This window comes from Podarcis muralis, chromosome 10 (genome assembly GCF_964188315.1).
Source record: "Podarcis muralis chromosome 10, rPodMur119.hap1.1, whole genome shotgun sequence".
Lineage (NCBI taxonomy): Eukaryota > Metazoa > Chordata > Lepidosauria > Squamata > Lacertidae > Podarcis > Podarcis muralis.
Window position 1 is genome coordinate 71,275,149 of NC_135664.1, and position 25,408 is coordinate 71,300,556.

The window sequence follows — 25,408 nt, forward strand, 5'->3', positions numbered from 1 at the left end:
TAGGGCGAAAAATACGGTATATGTATGTTTTAAATGGTTTTAAAATAAACTGGCAGCCAGCACTGCTCCCTCAGGGAGGGTGTTACGCAGTGGTGTCGCAATGGGGAGGGCTTTGCACCCCGAGTGCCATGTCTAGGGGGTGACAAGAAGGCACCCTGCGGGGCTCACCCTGCAGCAGCGGTGGCGCGAGCAGCAGCCACATAATAATAATTATTTATTATTTATACCCCGCCCATCTGGCTGGGTTTCCCCAGCCACTCTGGGCGGCTTCCAACCGAATATTAAAAACAATACAGCGTCAGACATTAAAAACTTCCCTAAACAGAGCTGCCTTCAGGCGTCTTTTAAAACTAAAATAGTTGCTTATTTCCTTGACATCTGCTGGGAGGGTGTTCCACAGGGCGGGTGCCACCACCAAGAAGGCCCTCTGCCTGGTTCCCTGTAACTTGGCTTCTCGTAATGAGGGAACGCGCTCTACGTGGGGCTACCTTTGAAGGTGACTCAGAAACTGCAATTAATCCAGAATGCGGCAGCTAGACTGGTGACTGGGAGTGGCCGCCGGGACCACATAACACCGGTTCTGAGAGATCTGCATTGGCTCCCAGTACGTTTCCGAGCACAATTCAAAGTGTTGGTGCTGACCTTTAAAGCCCTAAACGGCCTCGGTCCTGTATACCTGAAGGAGTGTCTCCACCCCCATCGTTCTGCCTGGACACTGAGATCCAGCGCCGAGGGCCTTCTGGCGGTTCCCTCATTGTGAGAAGTGAGTTTACAGGGAACCAGGCAGAGGGCCTTCTTGGTAGTGGCGCCCGCCCTGTGGAATGCCCTCCCAGCAGATGTCAAGGCAATAAACAACTATTTTACTTTTAAAAGACAACTGTTTAGAGAAGATTTTAATGTCTGATGCTGTATTGTTTTTAATATTCAGTTGGAAGCCGCCCAGAGTGGCTGGGGAAACCCAGCCAGATGGGCGGGATATAAATTAATAATAATAATAATAATAATATCACCACATTGGCAGTATTGGAAAACCGACACCTGTGGGTTCCCCACCACCACCAAAAGTGTGCACAGGGCAGGATCCTTCCTGGGGGGGTCGGGACATAGTAGTCACTCCTTCCCCTGTTTTCTGAAGGATGCTCTCAGAAAGGATGTGAGGATTTCTCAGCAGCCGTTTCACTCCGAACCTGACAGCAAGCAGAGGCATAAGCCAGCAGCAAACTATTACGGCCGATTCCAGCCTTTTCCTGGCATTTTTTGAAAAAGCGCCTCTGTTGCTTTAAATGAGGAGAGGACTTCATCTTCAGGTGGAGTCAGTTCTTGCTGGGTTATAAATTTGCTGGGAGCCGAGAAAGCAGCTGGTTGTTGCTTTTTTGCTGGAATCTTAGCAAGCGTATAGAAACATTATGGTAAGCTGATGGCATTGTAGTTTCACGTTTGGGTTTGAAACTGTCGCTTGAGTGCTGCATGTATTGATTTTATCTGGGCTGTGGATCTTTTTTGATAACTTTCAGTTAACTTTTCTGGAAGGGTTATTGATGAATACTTTTAAGCTCATTTGGGCTGGTGTTTGCTCCTTATAAGGTAAAAGCTAGGCTGTAGCAAAAAGGGAAGTTTAGAGGGAGGGGGGGTCTTTTCCGCACACCCCTCCCCTTAGTTTTCCTCTGTTCAGGGGCTTAGCTGATCTTCTTGTAAAGTTGTGGGTCTCCTTTCTGACAGCTGAGCTCTCTTTTCCCTCTGGATCTTTAGAGGCATAAAATGTGTTCTTCTGCTGTATAAAGTCCTGCTCTCGTTTTTCCACCTCCCCTTTCCTCCTGCCCTTTACCCTACATTATTTCACACTTCAGTTATGAGCAATGGTTTAGGTAAGAGATTACAGTACTTTTGCAGATTTCTTCCCCTTATTCCCCTCCCCTATATAAGAGGAAACTGCCATATTGCCTTTGTCTACTGTAATCCCAAGGGCTGATATGCTAAAAGAATAGAGTCGCTCCCCCTTTCCAGAAAAAGAAAAATTATATATATTATTTGTGAATGTTTCAAAACTATAGACTCTGGGACAACCTCAAAAAAAAAGTTTAGCTGAAACTTCTGGGAAGCTCTTCAAAAGGACTGCTGCTTGCATTTCATTTATTTATGCTAATCTTAATGGGTTTTAATTAAGATAGCTGCTTAGGGGGTGTGGGGGGGGGAGTCCAAAAATCTAGAGTGCTTTATCCCAAAAAGGAGATCCATTGTTGGTCTTTACTCGTGAGTAGGCCCAAGTCCATTGACAGGGCAGTTCTGGAAGTCTATATTGCATGAGCTGAATTTCTGAGCTGTGACTTCACTCCTTAACCCAGCAAAATTTTGGATTCAAAGACCTATTGTTCTCTTGTTATCAAGTTGCCCAGTTGAGTATTTGCATGGAAGTTTAACTAGGGAAACCTGCCAGTCCAACAGTGTTTAGTTGGAATTCCTGGAGGGGGAAGGAAAAAAAAACCCTGTACAATTTTGATCTTGTATGATCCTGGAGCAGAAAATGGATTAAGCTTTCTTTATTATTATTTTAATTTTTTAAAGTTGGGGGGTGGTATGCTTTAACTGTTGCACGTGGAAGCCAAGAGACGGCTGTCCGCCGGCTGAGGATATCTTCTGCAATTCCAGACTGGCTCTCTTGCTCTGTGGTTGCGTCGGGAGCAGGTGCTACCACTTGGCAAACTGTTGAGAGAGAAGAAAAAGGGGAGTGGGGACTTCTCTTCTTTGCTGGCCGCAAGGAATGTCCTCTGAGTGACTCCAGCAAATTGGGACAGAAGAGCTACAATTAGAACTCCCATCGTAGATAGATGGACGGGGACTGTGGCATGTTGCGGAGGGCGGCGTGAAAAGCAGCTGTCAGATCTGATGAGCAGAAGCTGGTGTGGTCATCTTGCATTTTGATCGCGGGGCTGACCATTGTAGGATGCGGGAGGGAGGGAGCGAAGGACTGGATGAACTCTCCTCTGATCCTTCGCGTTGTATTCTTGACACATGACTCATAATCTCGCCGCAGTTGGAAGAACGCGGATCAGGCTGTGGCTGACCGTAGTCATCTCACTGGGATAAAGCTTCTTTTAAAAAATTAATGCTGCTTCTGCTTTATTTCTCCGCCCAAAAAGCACGCATGTGTCATGGTCGCGGCATCTCAAATATGCTGAACAGATTTCGCCGGGTTTTACACCTGTTATTGAGGCGCTCTTGTCTCTCGGGCCATTTCTGGGCTCTGAACCAAAGTCTTGCCACAACTCCCTCTTAAAAAAAAACAAAAAACCGAAAGGGAAGGCGCTATGTGGAGTCATCGAAAGTAACTGCGGGAGTTCAGCACAGCTGAATGGAAGCGGTACTGCAGTTATGGTCAGCCAAGATGATCAGCCTGCTTCCATCAGTTTGGGGAGATTCCAGGATGCTCCTAGTTTGGGGTAGGATTCCATTGCTTTGTGGCCAATCCAGGTGGCGCAATGATAGTCGATCCGAGAGCTCGAGCCACAAACCTGCTTTGCCAAAAGCTTGGGCTTTTTTGCAAGAAGGAAAATGTCAGGAAGATGTGCTTTTGATGCAACATCATCTCGCCTCCCCCTGCAAACAAGCCAGGACAAATGCACACTGACTAGCCAATGTTATCCAATCCCCTTGCAAGCGAATTGGGATGAATGCTCAAGATGATACCCAACTCTACCTCTCTTTTAAATTAGAACCAGTGAAGGCAGTGAAGGTCCTGTGTGAGTGCCTGGAGGCGGTTGGAGGATGGATGGCGGCTAATGGATTGAGGTTGAATCCTGACAAGATAGAAGTACTGTTTTGGGGGGACAGGAGGCGGGCTGGTGTGGAGGACTCCCTGGTCCTGAATGGGGTAACTGTGCCCCTGAAGGACCAGGTGCGCAGCCTGGGAGTCATTTTGGTCTCACAGCTGTCCATGGAGGCGCAGGTCAATTCTGTATCCAGGGCAGCTGTCTACCAACTCCACCTGGTACGCAGGCTGAGACCCTACCTGCCCGCAGACTGACTCGCCAGAGTGGTGCATGCTCTGGTTATCTCCCGCTTGGACTACTGCAATGCGCTCTACGTGGGGCTACCTTTGAAGGTGACTCGGAAACTACAACTAATCCAGAATGCGGCAGCTAGACTGGTGACTGGGGGCGGCCGCCGAGACCACATAACACCGGTCTTGAAAGACCTACATTGGCTCCCAGTACGTTTCCGAGCACAATTCAAAGTGCTGGTGTTGACCTTTAAAGCCCTAAACGGCCTTGGCCCAGTATACCTGAAGTAGCGTCTCCACCCCCATCGTTCAGCCCGGACACTGAGGTCCAGCGCCGAGGGCCTTCTGGCGGTTCCCTCATTGCGAGAAGCAAAGCTACAGGAACCAGGCAGAGGGCCTTCTTGGTAGTGGCGCCCGCCCTGTGGAACGCCCTCCCATCAGATGTCAAAGTGATAAATAACTACCTGACATTTAGAAGACATCTTAAGGCAGCCCTGTTCAGGGAAGTTTTTAATCTGTGATATTTTACTGTATCTTTGGTTTTTATGGAAGCCGCCCAGAGTGGCTGGGGAAACCCAGCCAGATGGGCGGGGTACAAATAATAAATTTATTATTATTATTATTATTATTATTAAACAGACATCTGTAAGTGAAGTGCCCTTAGTTTGAAAAACACAGAGCTCTTCAGCCAAATGTTTATTATCTGCTCTTCACCCTGAGGTCCCAGGGTGGGTTGTTGTTTAGTCGTTTAGTCATGTCCAACTCTTTGTGACCCCCTGAACCAGAGCACGCCAGGCACTCCTGTCTTCCACTGCCTCCTGCAGTTTGGTCAAACTCATGTTGGTCTCTTTGAGAACACTATCCAACCATCTCGTCCTCTGTCGTCCCCTTCTCCTTGTGCCCTCCATCTTTCCCAACATCAGGGTCTTTTCCAGGGAGTCTTCTCTTGTGGTGTGGTGTGTGGTGTAGTGGTTAAGAGCAGTGGACTCGTAATCTGGTGAACCGGGTTCGTGTCCCCGCTCCTCCACATCCAGCTGCTGGGTGACCTTGGGCCAGTCACACTTCTTTGAAGTCTCTCAGCCCCACTCACCTCACAGAGTGTTTGTTGTGGTGGAGGAAGGGAAAGGAGAATGTTAGCCACTTTGAGACTCCTTCGGGTAGTGATAAAGCAGGATATCAAATCCAAACTCCTCTTCTTCTCTTCTTCTCATGAGGTGGCCAAAGTCTTGGAGCCTCAGCTTCAGGATCTGTCCTTCCAGTGAGCACTCAGGGCTGATTTCCTTCAGAATGGAGAGGTTTGATCTTCTTGCAGGCCATGGGACTCTCAAGAGTCTCCTCCAGCACCAGAATTCAAAAGCATCAATTCTTCGGCGATCAGCCTTCTTTATAGTCCAGCTCTCACTTCCATACATCACTACTGGGAAAACCATAGCTTGAAATATATGGACCTTTGTCAGCAAGGTGATGTATCTGCTTTTTTAGATGCTGTCTAGGGTGGGTTACAACAATTTACAATTACAACCCAGGGTGGGTTACAACAATTTAAAATACATCTTTTAACAATGATTTAAAGCAAGTGGTTAATGTTGCTGGCTATGAAATGACCCAGACCCTGCGATCCCCTGAGGCACTTCTTTGTGTGGCTCCTCTTTGAGGGGTCTGGAGGGTGGCAGCACGAGAACGGGGCCTTTTCAATGGTGGCTCCCCAGTTGTGTAATGCTTACCCCAGCTAGGCTTGCCTGGCGCCTTCCTTAAATATCTTTAGGCACCAGGCAAAAATGTTTCTCTATAACCAAGCCTCTTGGCTGATTCACATTCTATGGCATCCATCTGTATCGGGAGACAATGGAGCAGTGCACCTCTCATAGCTGTCAACTTTTCCCTTTTCTTGTGAGGAATCCTATTCGGAATAAGGAAATTTCCCTTAAAAAATGGGGAACGTTGACAGCTATGGCACCTCTGGAGGCTGAGGTCAAGATGTAGGAAGGTTGCAGCACCTGCTACGGCTGCAGAGACGGATGTGGGAGAGATTTTTTGGGTTTTGTTTTTTTTTGTTTTATTACGTATTTTGTGTCCTCGTTTTGTATTTTTCTGTCGTGAGCCACCCTATGATCTTTGGATGAAGGGCGGTATACAGTTTTAATAAATACCGTACTTTTCCGTGTATAAGACTATGTTTTTTTTTCTGTAAAAAATCATGCTAAAAAGTGGGGGTCGTCTTATGCATGGGTAGTGCATAGGGTGGACATTTGATTGGTTGCTGCCGAGGCTGTCAGCGGCTATTGTGCGTGTTATTGGTTGCTGCATCAATGGATGGTGTTGATTGGCTGACGCTTTGGGCGTGTGATTGGCAGCTTCTGCCGGCGATGGGACAGATGGGAGGTGGATTTAGTGACCCCTGCGGTTGAGCGATTTTTGGCAATCCCCCCTGATAAAAGCTCAATACCTCTGGGTAAAAAAGGTAAAGGTAAAGGGACCCCTGACCATTAGGTCCAGTCGTGGCCGACTCTGGGGTTGTGGCGCTCATCTCGCTTTATTGGCCGAGGGAGCCGGCGTACAGCTTCCGGGTCATGTGGCCAGCATGACTAAGCCGCTTCTGGCGAACCAGAGCAGCACACGGAAACGCCATTTACCTTCCCGCCGGAGTGGTACCTATTTATCTACTTGCACTTTGACGTGCTTTCAAACTGCTAGGTTGGCAGGAGCAGGTTCTGAGCAACGGGAGCTCACCCCGTCGCGGGGATTTGAACCGCCGGCCTTCTGATCGGCAAGTCTTAGGCTCTGTGGTTTAACCCACAGTGCCACCCACATCCCTCTGGGTAATTCCCCCTAAAAAGCTCAACAACTCTGTGGCATCTTTAATTTTGAGTCCCCCAAAATAGGGGTTGTCTTATACATGGGGGTGTCTTATAGATGGAAAAGTACGCTAATATTATTTGAAATTGGTATGTAAAACTGAATTTTGCTCAGCTACGCCTGATTCCACACGTGTGTGTGTGTGTGTGTGTGTGTGTGTGTGTGTGTGTTTGTCTGTGTCTCTCCCTCTGGCAATCTTCTCTCCTCCTCCTCTGGATTATGTTGTCTTTTCGACGCGTTAGTCCTCCTTACCATCACCACAAAAGACAACTCACCTTTGGCCTTCTGCCCCAGACTCCTGCCTCCTCCTTTCTTAGACTCTCTGATTTGAGCAGCACAGGCAACAGTAGTTCAGCTTTTCCCAGGGATGGGGGATAAATTTGATTCCGTTCACATTTAAAGGCAGGATTACTGAATCAGCATTCGCTTTGCAAAAATGCGAATAGTAGGGAAAATTGCATCGAAAAATGTATATAGTAGGAGAAAGTCACACGAAATGCTGACAAATTTTCCTGAAGACTTTTAAAAAATATATTGACAAACTGGTGTAGAAATGAGGATTGGGAAAAATGAAAAGCCAAGGTAGCGAACACACACACATTTCCCCATCCCTGACTCTCCTGACTGCCCTGTCCCTCTGTGACATCACAGAAGCTCATCCAATCCAGGCCGGAGGCTCCAGCCACAGAGTTTCTGGCATAGCACACTGCAGCATGGATTTTTATTGCAGTTAAGGACTATTATTGATCACTGGCCACAAAAGATAAGGATGGAATCTCTTTAGGAATAATGGGGTTGTTTTCAACACGTGGCTATCATAAGATCAAGGGTTTATCAGCCGAGCTGGGGGAGGGGAATCACATCTGGCAACCAATGTGCCCCTTTGGTTTCAGATAGTGCACAGGTAGACGAGTCTAAAAAGCCTGGGACACAAATTTTCATGGCCCTCTAGCGACTACGGTGGCTCATTTACCAGGACGAATGTATTTAGCATTAACAATGGAAGTTTGCACTCTCGTTCTGTCCAAACGAAGCCTCCTGGGGTATCTTTTGCTCTAGGATACACCTGAATATAAGGACACGGGTGGTGCTGTGGTCTAAACCACTGAGCCTCTTGGGCTTGCTGATCAGAAGGTCGGCGGTTCGAATCCCCGCGACGGGGTGAGCTCCCGTTGCTCGGTCCCTGCTTCTGCCAACCTAGCAGTTTGAAAGCATGTCAAAGTGCAAGTAGATAAATAGGAACTGGTCCGGCGGGAAGGTAAACAGCGTTGGCAGGAGCAGGGACTGAGCAATGGGAGCTCACCCCGTCACGGGGATTCGAACTGCCGACCTTCTGATCGGCAAGCCCTAGGCTCTGTGGTTTAACCTACAGCGCCACCCGCGTCCCTTGACTAGTATAGAATAGAATAGTATAGAATGATATTAAATATCAGCATATAAAAATTAAACAGAAATCCACTCCTAACAATCACAATAAATAATTTCTAAAGTACAATCAATAAAACAACGGCAAGCCGCATCTTTATAGCCAGTGCAGCATAATGGCTAGAGCATCAGATTAGGAGCAAGGAGAAGCGGGTTCAAATCCCCACTTGGCCATAAAGCTCGCAGAGTGACCTTGGACTAATGTCCTCCTCTCAGGCTTTTGTGGGGATCAAATGGGGTGCCCCCCATCTGTGCACTGCAGAGCTCACTGGGATTTCCCCCACTACAGTGGTACCTCGGGTTAAGTACTTAATTCGTTCCGGAGGTCCGTTCTTAACCTGAAACTGTTCTTAACCTGAAGCACCACTTTAGCTAATGGGGCCTCCTGCTGCCGCTGCGCCGCCAGAGCACGATTTCTGTTCTCATCCTGAAGCAAAGTTCTTAACCTGAAGCACTATTTCTGGGTTAGTGGAGTCTGTAACCTGAAGCGTATGTAAACCGAGGTACCACTGTATTAAATAAGAGAGAATCGGTGTTGTGCCAAGAATTCGCCCCAAGGTTATGCTCCGTCCAGCCTCAGTCCAGTATACCTGAAGGAGCATCTCCACCCCCATCGTTCTGCCCGGACACTGAGGTCCAGCGCCGAGGGCCTTCTGGTGGTTCCCTCGCTGCAAGAAGCAAAGTTACAGGGAACCAGGAAGAGGGCCTTCTCGGTGGTGGCACCCGCCCTGTGGAACGCCCTCCCACCAGATGTCAAAGAGAAGAACAACTACCAGACTTTTAGAAGACATCTGAAGGCAGCCCTGTTTAGGGAAGCTTTTAATGTTTGATGCATTACTGTATTTTAATATTTTGTTGGAAGCCGCCCAGAGTGGCTGGGGAAGCCCAGCCAGATGGGCAGGGTATAAATAATAAATTATTATTGTTGTTGTTGTTTTGTTGTTGTTGTTGTTTATTACAGTGGTACCTCAGGTTAAGTACTTAATTCGTTCCAGAGGTCTGTTCTTAACCTGAAACTGTTCTTAACCTGAAGCACTACTTTAGCTAATGGGGCCGCCCGCTGCTGCCGCGCCGCCGGAGCACGATTTCTGTTCTCATCCTGAAGCAAAGTTCTTAACCTGAAGCACTATTTCTGCGTTAGCGGAGTCTGTAACCTGAAGCGTATGTAACCTGAGGTACCACTGTATTATTATTCTTGCTGGTGAAGCGTGTTAAAGCATCTTTCTCTCTGTCCCCTTCCATTCCAGAGGGAGTGCCTGTCGATCCACATTGGCCAAGCTGGAGTTCAAATGGGCAATGCCTGCTGGGAGCTCTACTGCCTGGAGCATGGGATTCAGACAGACGGCACCATCGCCGGGAACCAGGCAGCTCCCAAAATCCTGCCAGAGACGGAGCAGGTGGACGCTTCTTTCGAGACGTTCTTCTGCGAGACTGCGTCAGGGAAGCACGTGCCCAGGGCAGTCTTCATTGACTTGGAACCAACTGTCATAGGTAATATCATCTGCAGAGATCCACTGGGATGAAAACGACCTCTGGGACGTTTTGTCGATGTCCGGTAGTGAGTGCTGCCAACTCACCTAGGCGCAAGATACAAGAGAGCTGCCTTGGGGCTCACCCAAACCTCTTGGCTTCCAGGAACAGGTCTGTGCTTTAAAGCACTGTGTCCAAGCACTCCCTGGGAAAACAGACACTTTACCATAGCAAATGGAGCAAACAGCAATCCACAGAAAACCCAAATTGCTATTTGTTCCACTTCAGCGTTAAAGAGCGGGTTTTCAGGCAGGAGTATTTTCCAGTTCTACCAGTACATGCAGGGGCTAGATCCAGGAACCTTTTGCATGGGAAGTATGTACAGGGCCACTAGTCTTTTCAAATAATTTTTATTAACAGGCCAATCAAATCACATTAATTCCAAATTACACAGCCAAATTTTTAAATTTTTGTTGGGGGTACCCATGTTTCGAGCTCAGAAAGGGATCCAAACATCTCTCTTGCTGCTGGTTTAATGTACACAGTTCTGTCAAAATAGTATTCACAGTTCTGTTCGATCTTCTCGTTATTTTCCTCATCTTCTTCTTGTTATCATATATTCCTTTCTTTGTGATCTCTGGTAGTCTCCACAAGCGGGTTGAAAACAAACGTTGTTATATCCTGTGTGGATTTTGCACTCCTCCAAGAGCCATATCAAGATAGACAGACGCCATTTCCGCACCTCCGTACAAAACATTCCCAAAGTCTGTCGGTTAATTTCCACAGGCCTGCCAGTCTCTCCTCAATTTTCTCAGGGGGCCCTGCCAAGTCAAACTCACAGTCCGATGTAATAACAAGCCATGGTCCTCCTCCCCCTCGATTGTCCTGTGGCCAGGCCTGCCGTAACAAATCTCTTTTTAACTGCGTCACAAAGAGCTTTCATTCCTTTCCCGATGTTCCCACAAGCCATGTCTTTGATTAGTAATTTATTTCCACACAGTTCTTAATTATCCTGCCGCTCGCACATGCGCAGACGTGCAAAATGACATCACGTGCATGCGCAGAAGCGGCAAATCGCGCCCCGCGCCCGTGCAGATGCGGATTGCGTTCTTTTCTTTTCTTTTTATAAAATTTTTATTAAGATTTTTACATTACAAAATAGAAAAAGAAAAAAGAAAAAGTACAAAATAAAAATAGCTAAAAACAATCAATCTTTTCATCACATTATTTTTCATTTACTTGTTTCTCAGACCTCCTCGTACCTCCCTTTCTTGTATTCCAATTCAATTTATTAGCTCAGCAGTTTCTTTCCCTCTTTATTCTACCCAGATCTTTAATCTTAAATTATTATAACCTTGAATTTTTACTTATAAAAAACCTTTTTTTTCATATTCTTTTATACCATTACAGCCAGAAACCACTTAATTTCAATCCAACCTCATTCTAACATTCATTAATTTTACAATGTCTCTGTAGATAGTCTTTAAATTTCTTCCAGTCTTCTTCCACTGACTCTTCTCCCTGGTCTCGGATTCTGCCAGTCATTTCCGCCAATTCCATGTAATACATCACCTTCATCTGCCATTCTTCCAGAGTGGGTAAATCTTGTGTCTTCCAATATTTTGCAATAAGTATACTTGCTGCTGTTGTAGCATACATTTCAGGTTGCGAACGGGCCTCCGGAACGGATCCCGTTCGCAACCAGAGGTACCACTGTACCGCCCTTGCCACTTTTGCTGGCAAGGCTGCTGTGCCTTTCAAATCTGTATTATTGGTGGGAATGTAAGTTGTCCAGCTATTTTTATGTTTGGAGACTTCAAGTGCAGTTGTGCCTTGGATCCCGAACGCCTTGGTACTAGGGTGTTTTGGCGCCCGAACGCCGCAAACCAGGAAGTGAGTGTTCCAGTTTGCGAACGTTCTTTGGAACCCGAATGTCCGATGGGGACAATCCACGGCTTCCAGTTGGCTGCGGGAGCTTCTTGCAGCCAATCAGAAGCCGCGCTTTGGTTTCCGAATGTTTAGGAAGTTGAATGGACTTCTGGAATGGATTCCATTTGACTTCCGAGGTACGACTGTAAACTGCTTTCCTTGCATTGTGTTCTCTCTCCCCCTCGCTCTTGCTATGATTTGACAACGTCGCAGCATATGATTAAACAAAGCAGTGCCGTAGCTACAGGGAGACGACTTGAATTTTTTCCCGGGGGGGGGGGGAGCCTCCAGAGGGGTGCTATTGAGGCTCCCAGCTTTTGTGTGTGTATGCAAATGTGTGTTGGGAGAAGAGTGCCAAACTGGGTCTTTGACCTGGGTGAAGTAAAGTCTAGGTTTGCCCCTGAAATAAACGGTTGCAATTCTGGAGGTGAGTCTAATGTACAGTGGTACCTCTGGATACGAATGGGATCCGTTCCAGAGCCCCGTTCGCATCCTGAAGTAAACGTAAGACGCGACCGCGTGGGTCGCGTTTCACCGCTTCTGCACATGCGCGTGACATCATTTTGAGCGTCCGCACATGCGCAAGCGGCGAAACCCGGAAGTAACATGCTCCGTTACTTCTGGGTCGCCGCGGAGCGCAACCTGAAAATACTTAACTTGAAGTTAAGTAAAATGGTACCTCGGGTTACATACGCTTCAGGTTACATATGCTTCAGGTTACAGACTCCGCTAACCCAGAAATATTACCTTGGATTAAGAACTTTGCCTCAGGATGAGAACAGAAATCGTGCTCTGGCGGCGCAGCAGCGGCGGGAGGCCCCATTAGCTAAAGTGGTGCTTCAGGTTAAGAACAGTTTCAGGTTAAGAATGGAACTCCGGAACGAATGAAGTACTTAACCCGAGGTACCACTGTACTTCAACCCGAGGTATGAATGTAGAAGCAAACTACATCACTTCTTTTGGATTTTCGTGAAAGTAGGCAAACTGTTGGAGGCAGGACAAACATGGTGCCCTGCATATGTCGAGGATTCAAATTTGCACCCACCCAACAGGGCCAAATGGCGAGGGATGTTGGGGGGGGGACTCCATAGTAGAGTAACAAAGGGCATTTTCCTATTTATTGCGCCTGTGGACTCCCTCTTATCCATGGGTCGGCAAACTAAGGCCCAGGGGCCGGATCCGGCCCAATTGCCTTCTGGATCCGGCCCGCGGATGGTCCAGGAATCGCCGTGTGGATCGGCGTGGGGATTCTGATCATTCCGGCTGCACCATTTCCCCCCACACCACGGTGGGGCCTCCTCCCTCCCTCCCTCCTCCTGGCTTCTCCCTGCCCTGCCTAGAGGAGGAAGGGGGCTGGGCTTTGTTGAGCCACGAATGGCTGAGCGCCACTTTAAGCAGCCCCTCTCCAGAGCCAGCCCTTTCGCGCCGCTCATCATCCATCCGCCGCCCTCCCCAGCCCCTGCCGCTCGCAAGGCACAGGAGCTGCGGTTGGCTGAGTGCCATTTAAAGCAGAGCAGCCCCTCTATGGAGCCAGCCCTTTCGCGCCACATTGCGCTCTATGTGGGGCTACCTTTGAAGGTGACCCGGAAACTGCAATTAATCCAGAATGCGGCAGCTAGACTGGTCACTGGGAGCGGCCGCAAGACCACATAACACCGGTCCTGAGAGATCTGCATTGGCTCCCAGTACGTTTCCGAGCACAATTCAAAGTGTTGGTGCTGACCTCTAAAGCCCTAAATGGCCTTGGCCCAGTATACCTGAAGGAGCGTCTCCACCCCCCATCGTTCTGCCCGGACACTGAGGTCCAGCGCCGAGGGCCTTCTGGCGGTTCCCCCCCTGCGAGAAGTGAGGTTGCAGGGAACCAGACAGAGGGCCTTCTTGGTAGTGGCACCCGCCCTGTGGAACTCCCCCCCCCTTCAGATGTGAAGGAAATAAGCAGCTATCTTATCTTTAAAAGGCATCTGAAGGCAGCCCTGTTTAGGGAAGCTTTTAATATTTAACGCTATATTGTTTTTAAACACTCGATTGGGAGCCGCCCAGAGTGGCTGGGGAAACTCAGCCAGATGGGCGGGGTATAAATAAAATATTATATTATTATTATTATTATTATTATTATCCCATCACCAGCCTCTGCCGCTTGCAAGGCACAGGTAAGCAGCCACCGGGGCTCGTCTGGTGCTGTGGAGAAAGGAGGGGACAGTCGGTGGGGGGATTCCCCCCCCCCATATAGTCCGCCCCCCCTAAGTCTGAGGGACAGTGGACCAGCTCCCTGCGAAAAAAGTTTGCTGACCCCTGCTCTTACCTCTCTCCCTACAGATGAAATCCGCACTGGGCCTTATCACTCCCTCTTCCATCCCGAACAGCTGATCAGCGGCAAGGAAGACGCCGCCAACAACTACGCCCGAGGCCACTACACCATTGGGAAGGAGATCATTGACACAGTCCTGGGCAGGATTCGCAAAATGGTTAAGTTTCCCCTGCACACACACACACGCTAACGCCTATGCCACAGGATGGCATAAAAGCTTAATCCACAAATGTTCATAGCCAGGTTGGAGCCAAACACAGGAAACTGCCTTAATAAAAAGTCAGGCCATCTTGTCCGCCCATCCCAGAGTTGTCTACATTTTTTGGCTGGCATGACCTTGCTCAGAGGTCCTTCCCATCACCTGCTCTCTTATCTGGAGGCACATGGGATGGGTTTTGGTGCACAGTGTTGTGAACTGGTCTGATGGGGAAAGTGGCAAGGCTGGTCCAGACATGTTGGAGCACAGGCAGCTCCGAGTGAGCAGAGAGGGGCCTTTTATGCCTCTGTATCCAGGCTCCTCCCCCTTGAGAGAGCTTCAGAGCCTTAAAGAGTGAACCTCTGGCTTGAAGGTGGTGTCCACGCCGTCAGCAGGCCACAGCCTCCCTCCTAATGTGCTGCTGGACTGGTGATGATCCAGGCTCTGGCCCAAGAGGCCTTGGTGGTCTGGGAAGCTCCACTGGAAGTTCTTGTCCAGCTGCAATGGCCTCCCTATCTTCAGCAATCAGCTCTGGGTCCTGACCCCAAACCCTGCTCCACCTCTTGTGCCCTGCAGCCTCCGACTCTGTGTCCAGGTCTGCTTTGCATTGCACCACTCTGGGCTCCTTCCAATGTCCAGAAGATCAGTGATTATGTACCTAGAGGATCCCACTTCCGGTGTTTCTAACATCTCAAATGGTTTGCTTTTAGGAGTAATGGTTAAATGGAGCTCTGACTTAGAAGAGGTACTCCTTGAGTCTTGGGATCACTGAGTGTTTTCTCTCAAATCCCCTACTGCTTTAAGGTCAGCTACGTTCAGGTGCCACAAACCCAGTCCTTCAAACCACGGTTTGGCAACTTGGGAATGTGCCGTGGGTTCCCTCCTCCTCCACTTCCTGGTTTTCTCCCATCACAGTTTGCTGTTGTAGCCTTATTGGAGTTCACCGATTTGGTCTGCGTTGCTCCGGGACAGGAGGAAGGAAGTCAAAATGACACCGAGTTGGTTCAAAGAAAGAGTTTATTCTGCTCTCCGGATAGCAGAAGGCACTTGCGTGGTGAGTCCACAGCAAGTCCAAATAAATGACAGGTTTCATGCAGTATATATATCCTCCAGGCACCCTCTCACTCCTCCCCTAGGAGCCCAACCACGTCGGCCTACGTACGCAGGTTGACATCACATATGTTCCTGCACTGGTACTCTCAACCATAAAAGGATCTTCCTTCCTGCACTCCTGACCATAAAAGGATCTTCCTCTTCCTACTCTTATCTGGGAAGAGGTAATCATCTCCGGGACCACGCTCTGGCTTTTGTTCCCGCACCTGGGTTTGTGTGTCAGAGTGTGTCCAGGACGTAAGATAAAGCACAGACGTGTCTTCTCTCTGTCCTGTTCTACTACTGGTACAGTGAAGGCCATAGTTGCTGTCACAACTGATAAAGGAGAGGGCTCTGAGCACTTGTCTATACAGCCGGGCTTTTGTTTATGCATTGAGCTCAGAGATCAAGTTAATGGATTTTTAGCTAAGGAAAAATAGGGATTTTGGTGCAGTTTCAAACTGCCTGCACAGTCAGTTTTGGGTTTTGGAAACCCATTCCTTCACTGTGATACCCTAACCGGGCAAACCATGGTTAGCACCTAAACCTGGTCCTCTGGTGATAGGTAGAGCTTTGTGCATATGTACATGATTGCATAGCTGTTGTCTGTGAGGCCTTGAGTGCACAGCTTCAGGGAAAGACGAGCAACGTTCTTACTAATCGAGCTGTTATATTGCCAACAGCCATCGCTAATAACCAAATTTCTCTTCCTGATGCAGGCTGACCAATGCAGCGGCCTCCAAGGTTTCTTGGTCTTCCACAGCTTCGGCGGAGGAACAGGATCAGGCTTCACTTCGCTCCTGATGGAGCGACTCTCAGTGGAGTACAGCAAGAAGTCAAAACTGGAGTTCTCTGTGTATCCTGCCCCCCAGGTCTCCACAGCCGTCGTGGAGCCCTACAACTCCATCCTGACCACCCACACCACCCTGGAGCACTCCGACTGCTCGTTCATGGTGGACAACGAAGCCATCTATGACATCTGCAACCGCAACCTTGACATCGAACGCCCCACATACACCAACCTCAACAGGTTGATCGGGCAGATCGTCTCGTCTGTGACGGCTTCCTTGAGGTTCAACGGTGCCTTGAACGTCGACCTGATAGAATTCCAGACCAACCTGGTGCCTTACCCCAGGATCCACTTCCCCTTGACCACCTACGCCCCCATCATCTCGGCTGAGAAGGCCTACCATGAGCAGCTCTCTGTGCCGGAGATCACCAACGCCTGCTTCGAGTTCTCCAACCAGATGGTGAAGTGTGACCCACGCCGGGGCAAGTACATGGCTTGCTGCCTCCTGTACCGGGGGGACGTGGTGCCCAAGGATGTCAACGCGGCCATCGCGGCCATCAAGACCAGGAGGTCCATCCAGTTTGTGGACTGGTGTCCCACCGGCTTCAAGGTGGGCATCAACTACCAGCCGCCCACGGTGGTGCCCGGGGGAGACCTGGCAAAGGTGCAGCGGGCTGTCTGCATGCTGAGCAACACCACCGCCATCGCGGAGGCCTGGGCCCGGCTGGACCACAAGTTCGACCTGATGTACGCCAAGAGGGCCTTTGTCCACTGGTACGTTGGGGAGGGCATGGAGGAAGGGGAGTTCTCCGAAGCCCGGGAGGACCTGGCAGCCCTGGAGAAGGATTACGAGGAAGTCGGGAGGGATTCTGCGGACGGGGAGGAAGAGGATGCTGAGGAAGAATATTAAACCCAAGGCCATGCGTCTGTATGGGCCAAACTTGCATGCAACTGGGCTAAGATGGGGAGGTGAACCAAACCTGTTGACTCTTTCTTTAAAAAAAAACAAAAACCAGCGCCCCATAATAAACATTACTGTATCTCTTACAAGACTTGTGTAGCGTAAGGACTCTTTAACACATTGTACTTTTTTTAGAAGGCACTTCCTTGTAGCTTTTTGAATCTTTACTTCCTATCTTAGAATTATGTGAAATTAACTCTTTCGAGTGTGGATTTTGGAGGGGGCGGGTGCAGGAGAGGCTTGGCTGTCCTGTATCACTTCTGCACACTCGAGAATGAGTAAGGGGGGGGAGTACCCTTTTATTAGAAGACGCTGTGATCTGCTTCTTTGTACTTTAATAATAAAAAAGTGGAACAACTCTAGTATGGGAGCTTCCTTTCCGATGCATACCCCTAATCTGGTTTGGGATCACACCAGCGGGGGGGGGGTGTTAAAAGCCCTTAACCCGCCCCCTCCGCAACGCCAGGGTCCAAATTGAGGCTGCTGTGCTTGATTTTTTTAAAAACCAAGTTGTGCTGTTGTGTCTAGTTTGGCCCTTATATTCATTAACGCAGTGTTCCCCAAACGTACAGTAATTGCATATTCCTTTTAAGAGTTTAGTCTTACCAGCATACTGCTGATTTGGGGGTAGTTCTAATAATACTATTTTGAAACTGAAATACTTTATTGTCACTTGTACAACTTGTATACAGTGAGATTACACAAGCACCCCCCACTCAGCTCTCTTAGTCTTAATTCCCCTTGTTTACTGACGCACACCCACCAAACCCGAAAGTCAGTTGCCCTGTTGTTATCTTTTCATTCAGCAGCCTAACAGCCCACGGATAGAAGCTGTTCTTTACCCTGTTGGTGCGACTAATCCTGCTTCTATATCTTCTGCCCAAGGGCAGGAGATCAAGAAAGTGCCGGCCAGGGTGTAAATCATCCCTGAGGATTTTCCTCACTCTCCTGAGGCAATGTTCTTCCGCTATTTCACCCAGCAGATTCACGGGACAGCCCATAATATCTTGTGCTGTATTCACCACCCTCTGTAGGCACTTCCTATCAGATGATGTCAAACCAGCGTACCACACCGTGATGCAGTAGGAAAGGACACTTTCTATTGTGGACTGGTAGAAGGAGATCATCAGATGTTGATTGACATCGTTCTTCCGCAATACTTTGTCTCGACTAGTTCAAATACAATCTCTCTCTCTCTCTCTCTCTCTCTCTGTCTCTCTCACACACACACACACACACACACACACACACACTATAAATTACGTTATGATAAAGTAAAGAAATTCTGCCATGTACCCTTTGAAATCCTTTCGCATCCCTGCTGGGATGTGTGCAGCACACTTTGGAAAACACTGCATTAGTGTACTGCACTTCCCTGTACAGTGGTGCCTCGCAAGACGAAAAGAATCCATTCCGCGAGTTTCTTCGTCTTGCGGTTTTTTCGTCTTGCGAAGCAAGCCCATTAGCGGCTTAGCGCTATTAGCGGGCTTAGCGGATCAGCTGATAAGCGGCTTAGTGGCTTAGCGGATCAGCTGATAAGCAGCTTAGCGGATCAGCTGTTAAGCGGCTTAGCGGCTTAGCGGATCAGCTGATAAGCAGCTTAGCAGCTTGGGGAAAAGGGGGGGGGGAGGAAAAAAACCCTGCAGGAACTCGCAATACATTTTCGTCTTGTGAAGCAAGCCCATAGGAAATTCGTTTTGCGAAGCACCTCCAAAACGGAAAACCCTTTCGTCTAGCGGGTTTTCCGTCTTGCGAGGCATTCGTCTTGCGGGGCACCACTGTATTTCTGTGCAATCATAAGGACCAGGAACTTGTAATGAAAGCCAAATTCTGTGTTGGAATGGCACTTTTGGAGCATCCCAGTCATCACCCCAAGTGGTGATAAACTGTAAAAGTATCGCTCCTGCTTTTCAGACCTACCTTGTGTCTTTTCACGTCTTGTAAGGAAGTCAAGTTGACCTCTCACTCTTGCGCCCAGTGCCCCGAGGAGCCATATGTGGAAGAAAAGCTCTCTAAGTCTGCATCCCCTCTGAAATATCGAGAGTGGATTTCATGCTCTTTATTCAGCTCATGGTAGTGAGGAATGGAAGTTTCCCCACAATATCTGCTTTATATACATTATTTGCACAATGGGCCCCACGTGATTGGCTAATTCCGGGATTCTCCTGTAGGCCAATCAGGTTGCGGATTCACTTCCACCTGGAGCTGAATTGGGTGGCTCCTGTGGACCAATCAGACTGCTGCATTCTGAATCCTATTGTTCTAGGACCAATCAGACTGCTGCATTCTGAACCCTATTGTTGTAGGACCAATCAGACTGCTGCATTCTGAATCCTATTGTTCTAGGACCAATCAGACTGCTGCATTCTGAACCCTATTCTAGGACCAATCAGACTGCTGCATTCTGGGTCCTATTGTTCTCGGACCAATCAGACTGCTGCATTTTGGATCCTATTCAACTCAGTACATAACACCCTCCTTACCTGGGGATTGCCACTCACCGTGACTTTAGAGTGTCTGAGAACCTTTAGGCTGCCACTGACGCTGAAACTCAAAAATTGTCACTACCCTACTCAAAAGCCATTTCTCTTTTAAAAAACCACAAAAACACACTTGGTGCAGTCCGTGCAAGAGGTTAACCAAGCAGGTTAACCTGTAAATCCCATTGTCTTCAATGGGGCTTATTGCTTAGTAAGGGTGCCTAGAATTTGTTAATTTTTCATTTCAATGGAAACCTTCTTAAAACATTACCTTTGGGGCTTGGCTTTTTCTAGCCGTTTGTGGCACTGTTTGCGTTTAGATGGCTTGATGGCAGGAACCCTCAATTGTGACAAGAGGAGACAGACCGTTGGTCAATTTTCCATGGCGATTACTGGGATTCTTGGAAAGAGTACTGGATCTCTGCCTGGCCCCGCAAGACATATCTTCACGCTTAAAGAAAAGCACTTGCCCTGTATCGCTTAACCTAGAATAATTATGCCTTTCAAGCAATGTATTCAGTGTCTCTAGATGGGAGGTGTGCCAAAAATCCTTGTTAGCTGCAATTTATCTGGAGAGGGGTCTTAAGGGAAGAGGGAGTACAGTGCAAACAAAGCACTATAGCTTTTTATACTCTACATTATTAAAGGTGCAATTATTAGGGCAAGGTTTCTGGAGGACATTCTTTTGTTCCTAAATCTTGATGTAGGAAGGGAAATAATGAATTTAGGTGATGCTCATTAGGGAAAGGACTCGGGTGGCGCTGTGGTCTAAAGCACTGAGCCTAGGGCTTGCTGATCGGAAGGTCGGCGGTTCGAATCCCCGTGACGGCGTGAGCTTCCGTTGTTCAGTCCGAGCTCCTGCCAACCTAGCAGTTTGAAAGCACGCAGTGCAAGTAGATAAATAGGTACCACTCCAGCGGGAATGTAAATGGCATTTCCGTGCACTGCTCTGGTTTCACCAGTCATGCTGGCCACATGACCCGGAAAAAATTGTCTGTGGACAAATGCCGGCTCCCTCAGCCTGTAAAGCAAGATGAGCGCCGGAACCCCAGAGTTGTTCGTGACTGGGGTCCCTTTACCTTTTACAGTAGGGGAAAAGGAGTTGGTTACCACCCATCTTATGCTTTTTCCCTGGCCGATTCAGGAATAAAAATTGGTGTCCGACTCTTCATGACCCCCTGGACCAGAGCACGCCAGGCACTCCTGTCTTCCACTGCCTCCCGCAGTTTGGTCTGACTCATGTTAATAGCTTGGAGAACACTGTCCAACCATCTCGTCCTCTGTTGTCCCCTTCTCCTTGTGCCCTCCATCTTTCCCAACATCAGGGTCTTTTCCAGGGAGTCTTCTCTTCTCCTGAGGTGGCCAAAGTCTTGGAGCCTCAGCTTCACGATCTGTCCTTCCAGTGAGCACTCAGGGTTGATTTCCTTCAGAATGGAGAGGTTGGATCTTCTTGCAGTCCATGGGACTCTCCAGAGTCTCCTCCAGCACCAGAATTCAAAAGCATCCATTCTTCGGCAATCAGCCTTCTTTATGGTCCAGCTCTCACTTCCATACATCACTACTGGGAAAATTAACTCTACGGCGAAAGTATGTTGGCAAAAGTAAAGAGCTACTGGAAGCCAAAGGGTTAAACATATTACCTAGTGGTTGGAGGGTATGACGTCACCCCACAATTAAAATCCCCCCTGCAGCTGCAAAAAGCCCCTTCCCTCCTATTAGGGCCGCTGTCTCTTTAAGCAGCGCGCTGCTCGCTCGCTCCCCCTCCCATCAGCTGTATAAGGGGGCGTGGCTAAAGCTGGGCGTGCCCTATGCAAATGAGCACCCGTACTTCCTCCTCTCGACGGTCGGCGTCGCCCGTCAGCCGTCCGAGGGAGAAGAGTGGGCGTGTCCCCGCCCTTGACCGGCGGCCCCGCCAGCCAATGGCGCCGCAGAGAAGTAGGCCTCTCGGGTGGGACTTCCTCCCCCGGGCCGCGAGCGTGTAGGCTGAGGTAAAGCGGGACGAGAGCCTCTTACCCGGCCGCCGCCGCTGCCGCCGCCATGATCAAGAAGTTCGACAAGAAGGACGAGGAGTCGGGTAAGAAAGCCCCGGTCAAGGGTGGTCAGGCGCCGAGCCTCAAGCTAGGCCCCGTTGCTAGGCAGGGTAGGCTGCCCCTTCCGCAGGTGGGCCGGAAGCCCCGTAGCGGCGCCGGAGGGCGCTTGCCCCGCCCACTGGCTCGGGACGGTTTAAAACGGTTTAGAAGGGGGGGGGGCGGGCGCTACCACTTCAGGACGAGGGAAAGGGGGCAGTGTGAAGAAGAGGCCCTTCTGGAACGTACCAAAGGCCTCTTTCGGGGAGTTTTCCCCCTGGCACCCCCTCCGAGGTGGCGCCTATGGTTCCCCCCGTGCCCCATTTTCTCCTCACAACAGCCCCGCGAGGTAGGTGAGGGGGCCCGAGGGGGATTTTTGCCATTGGATGGAGGGCGCCCTGTGGAAAGATATTTAAAGCAAAAGAAATAATGGTCTCCCCGGCTATTTCTTCCAACAACAACAACAACAAAATAACAATGGTTTTATTGATTTTTATGTGTTTGTTTTGAACGTGTGACATCTTAGAGTAATTTTGGTCATTCTCACACACACACACACACACACACACACACACACACACATATATATATATATATATACACACACACACACACACACATATATATATATATAAATTTTTTATTAGATTTTCCACAGTGATAACACAAACCACAAAGCAAAATGATACACAAAAACAGAAAAGGGAGGGGGCCAATAAACAGATAAACAATAACAACAAACTTAATTCTTCACAAATCCAACCTTTTACAGGCTTGGATGGAGGGCGCCCTGTGGAAAGCTATTTAAAACAAAACAAATAATGGTTTCCCGGCCCGTGTCCAATACACAAGGGGCTATTTCTTCCGATAATAATAATAACAACAACAAAATAACAATGGTTATATTGATTTTTATGTGTTTGTTTCCTCTTCAGGGAAGTTTTTCATGTGTGACATCTTAGTGTGATTTTGGTCTTTGTGGAAGCTGCCCAGAGTGGCTGGGGAAACCCAGCCAGATGGGCGGGGTACAAATAAATAATAATAATAATGGTAATAATAATAATAATAGTTATCAATACACCAGCAGAGAGTTGCAAACCCAGCCAGATGGGTAGGGTGTACAATGGTACCTCGGGTTACATACGCTTCAGGTTACAGACTCTGCTAACCCAGAAATAGTGCTTCAGGTTAAGAACTTTGCTTCAGGATGAGAACAGAAATCGGGCTCCGGCGGCAGCAGGAGGCCCCATTAGCTAAAGTGGTGCTTCAGGTTAAGAACAGTTTCAGGTTAAGTACAGACCTCCGGAACGAATTAAGTACTTAACATGTGGTACCACTGTAAATAAATTATTATTATTATGTTTATTAAAGTGGTACCTTGGTTCTCAAACTGAGTCTGTTCCGGAAGTCCGTTCCAAAACCAAAGCGTTTCAAAACTAAGGCACGCTTTCCCGCAGAAAGTAATGCAAAATGAATTAATCCGACTTTTAAAAACAACAACAATAATAATTTATTATTTATACCCCACCCATCTGGCTGGGTTTCCCCAGCCACTCTGGGCAGCTTCCAACAGAATATTAAAATACAATAGTCTATTAAACATTAAAAGCTTCCCTGAACAGGGCTGCCTTCAGATGTCTTCTAAAAGTCTGGTAGTTGTTGTTCTCTTTGACATCTGACGGGAGGGCGTTCCACAGGGCAGGCGCCACCACCGAGAAGGCCCTCTGCCTGGTTCCCTGTAACTTGGCTTCTCGCAGGGAGGGAACCGCCAGAAGGCTCTCAGAGCTGGACCTCAGAGCTGGCAGAACGATGGGGGTGGAGACGCTCCTTCAACCCCTAAAACAGCCATTTAACATGAAATTTACTATGTAATGAGAGCATTGATCCATAAAATGAATAATCAATGTACTGTACTATAAAATAAGACAGTATTTTAGGTGATAAAAATTGAAATTATTATTATTTTCTTACATGCACTGATGATAGTGATTGTTTGGATGGGGGACTTTTATCCATTTCCGCAGTCGCACAATCAATCAATCAATCAGTAGCTGAACTGGGTTCCACAATGTCACAAAAACAAATGAACCGAAAAAGCCTCAGAAACAAAAACGCAAAATAAATAGCAAGATCAAAAGCGCCAAACTTAATCTGTTCCGGAAGTCCATTTGACTTCCGAAATGTTCGAAAACCAAGGCACAGCTTCTGATTGGTGCAGGCGCCCCAGAAACAATAGTTGACAGCTGCATCGGACATTCAGCTTCCAAAAAACATTCGAAAACTGGAACACTTCCGGGTTTTCGGAGTTTGAGAACCAAAGCGTTTGAGAACCAAGGTACCACTGTATATTATATGACAGCGGTTTGCAGCCAGCCTTGCCCAATGGTCACCCGAGCAGGGGCTGCATGAGAGGTTTGCCATTACCTTGTGTGTTTTTGTGGTTTTTGTACTGTGAACCCCATACAATGTTCGCTATGTAAATATGTAAATAACGCATAAGCAGCTATTTTTAAAATAATAATAATAATAAATTGTTGTTTGTTTGCTTAATTTTGCCACCTCTGTGTCCATAAAGATGTATCACAGCAGTTAACAAACAATATTGGAAATGTTAAAACCAAACGGTGACATAACGATTCCTGCGTTGTAGGTTCCCTTGTGGTCCCTTCCAACTCTTAAAATTCTGTGATTCTGTAAATCAGAGACAGACACCAGCAGACCGTTGTGGGGTGTGCTCTTAATGGCCTGCATATTTATTAAATAGGTATACTGTACAAGCAAACATATGTAACTTAAGAAAAAAGGAACACGGAAACAGGAAGGGGGGAATAGAGTTTCCCGTTTACATTAGCTGACAATTTGCATTCAGGAGTTTGAAGAGAAGGGGGAAAGGATGGAAAGAATTACAGCATAGGTCACTTCCTTGCAAAAAAAAATAAAAAAATACAAGTCCTGTAAATCTGTCAAAGAAATAAGATGCATCCATAAATTTGTGACTTCCAGAGAGGCGGGCAAGCAGTAGTTTCTTATAAGTTTAGTGTGGCAGTTGCCCACGCTTTGGCAATCCCTCCTGCTTTTCGCACTCAGGCAGGTGCCTTCACTGTACTCTTCTCAGCGCCTGCTAAAAACATGCCTGTTTAGACAAGCCTACTCAGATGCTTAGAAAATTCAGGTAATTTTAATCTGTTTTAGTAGGACTGTGAACCTTTCTTGGTTTTACTGTTTTACCTTTTGAGGTTTTTTTACCCTCAAGCGATGTGTAATTAAATAAATAAATAAGCCATGGCAGGTAAGGAGGCGGTTATTCTCTGCTTTCCCTGTCAGGCTCAGCATGCTTCTGAATGAAACCTGTTGTTGGAAATCACAGGTGGGAAAATGCTGCGGCACTCAGGCCCTGCTTGCGCAGGCTACTCGAAAGTGGCATCTTGGCTGGCCAGGGTGAGGACAGGATGCTGGTCTTGAGTTGAGCCTTGGGCCTCATCCAGCTGCAGGGCTCTTCTCACATTCCTTGCACACCATACTTGCTTTTTCGTTGCTGGACTACAACTCCCACCATCCCTTGCCAGTGGCCATGCACTAAGTTGCTTTAAACTGTTTTTAACATTGTGGTTGAATTTTTGTAACCCACCCTGGGAATGTAGGGTGAAGGGCAGGTAATGAATTGTGGTTGTAATACCGAATATAAGCCACACCTTTAAATTGTTGGTGGGGAGGAATACCTGAATACAGTGGTGCCCCGCAAGACGAATGCCTCGCAAGACGGAAAACCCGCAAGACGAAAGGGTTTTCCGTTTGCGAGTTGCTTCGCAAGACGAATTTCCCTATGGGCTTGCTTCGC

The 25,408-nt window shown here is 48.1% G+C and overlaps 2 protein-coding genes across 4 annotated transcripts in view; both read left to right on the top strand.

Annotated features, from left to right (window-relative positions):
• The first annotated feature begins 1,171 nt into the window (after positions 1-1,171).
• On the top strand, positions 1,172-17,386 carry TUBAL3 (tubulin alpha like 3). Of its 2 annotated transcripts, none has more exons than XM_028746819.2 (4): positions 1,172-1,409; positions 9,526-9,769; positions 13,994-14,142; positions 15,993-17,386. In XM_028746819.2, the coding sequence occupies exons 1-4, from the start codon at positions 1,407-1,409 to the stop codon at positions 16,971-16,973; spliced, it is 1,377 nt and encodes a 458-aa protein (XP_028602652.2). In that variant the 5' UTR covers positions 1,172-1,406; the 3' UTR covers positions 16,974-17,386. The 2 variants fall into 2 exon arrangements, with proteins under 2 accessions (XP_028602652.2, XP_028602653.2); XM_028746820.2 differs by lacking the exon at positions 1,172-1,409 and adding an exon at positions 6,439-6,458.
• A 4,006-nt stretch (positions 17,387-21,392) lies between these two features.
• COPG2 (coat protein complex I subunit gamma 2) overlaps positions 21,393-25,408 on the top strand; it is a 35,057-nt gene continuing 31,041 nt past the window's right edge. The window contains exon 1 of one of the 2 annotated variants that reach the window (XM_028746031.2): positions 21,393-21,578. In XM_028746031.2, the coding sequence (XP_028601864.2) occupies positions 21,542-21,578 (37 nt within the window). In that variant the 5' untranslated portion in view covers positions 21,393-21,541. Of the gene's footprint in view, positions 21,579-21,772; positions 21,920-25,408 lie in introns of those variants that run through there. The other variant, XM_028746030.2, reaches the window with a different exon arrangement.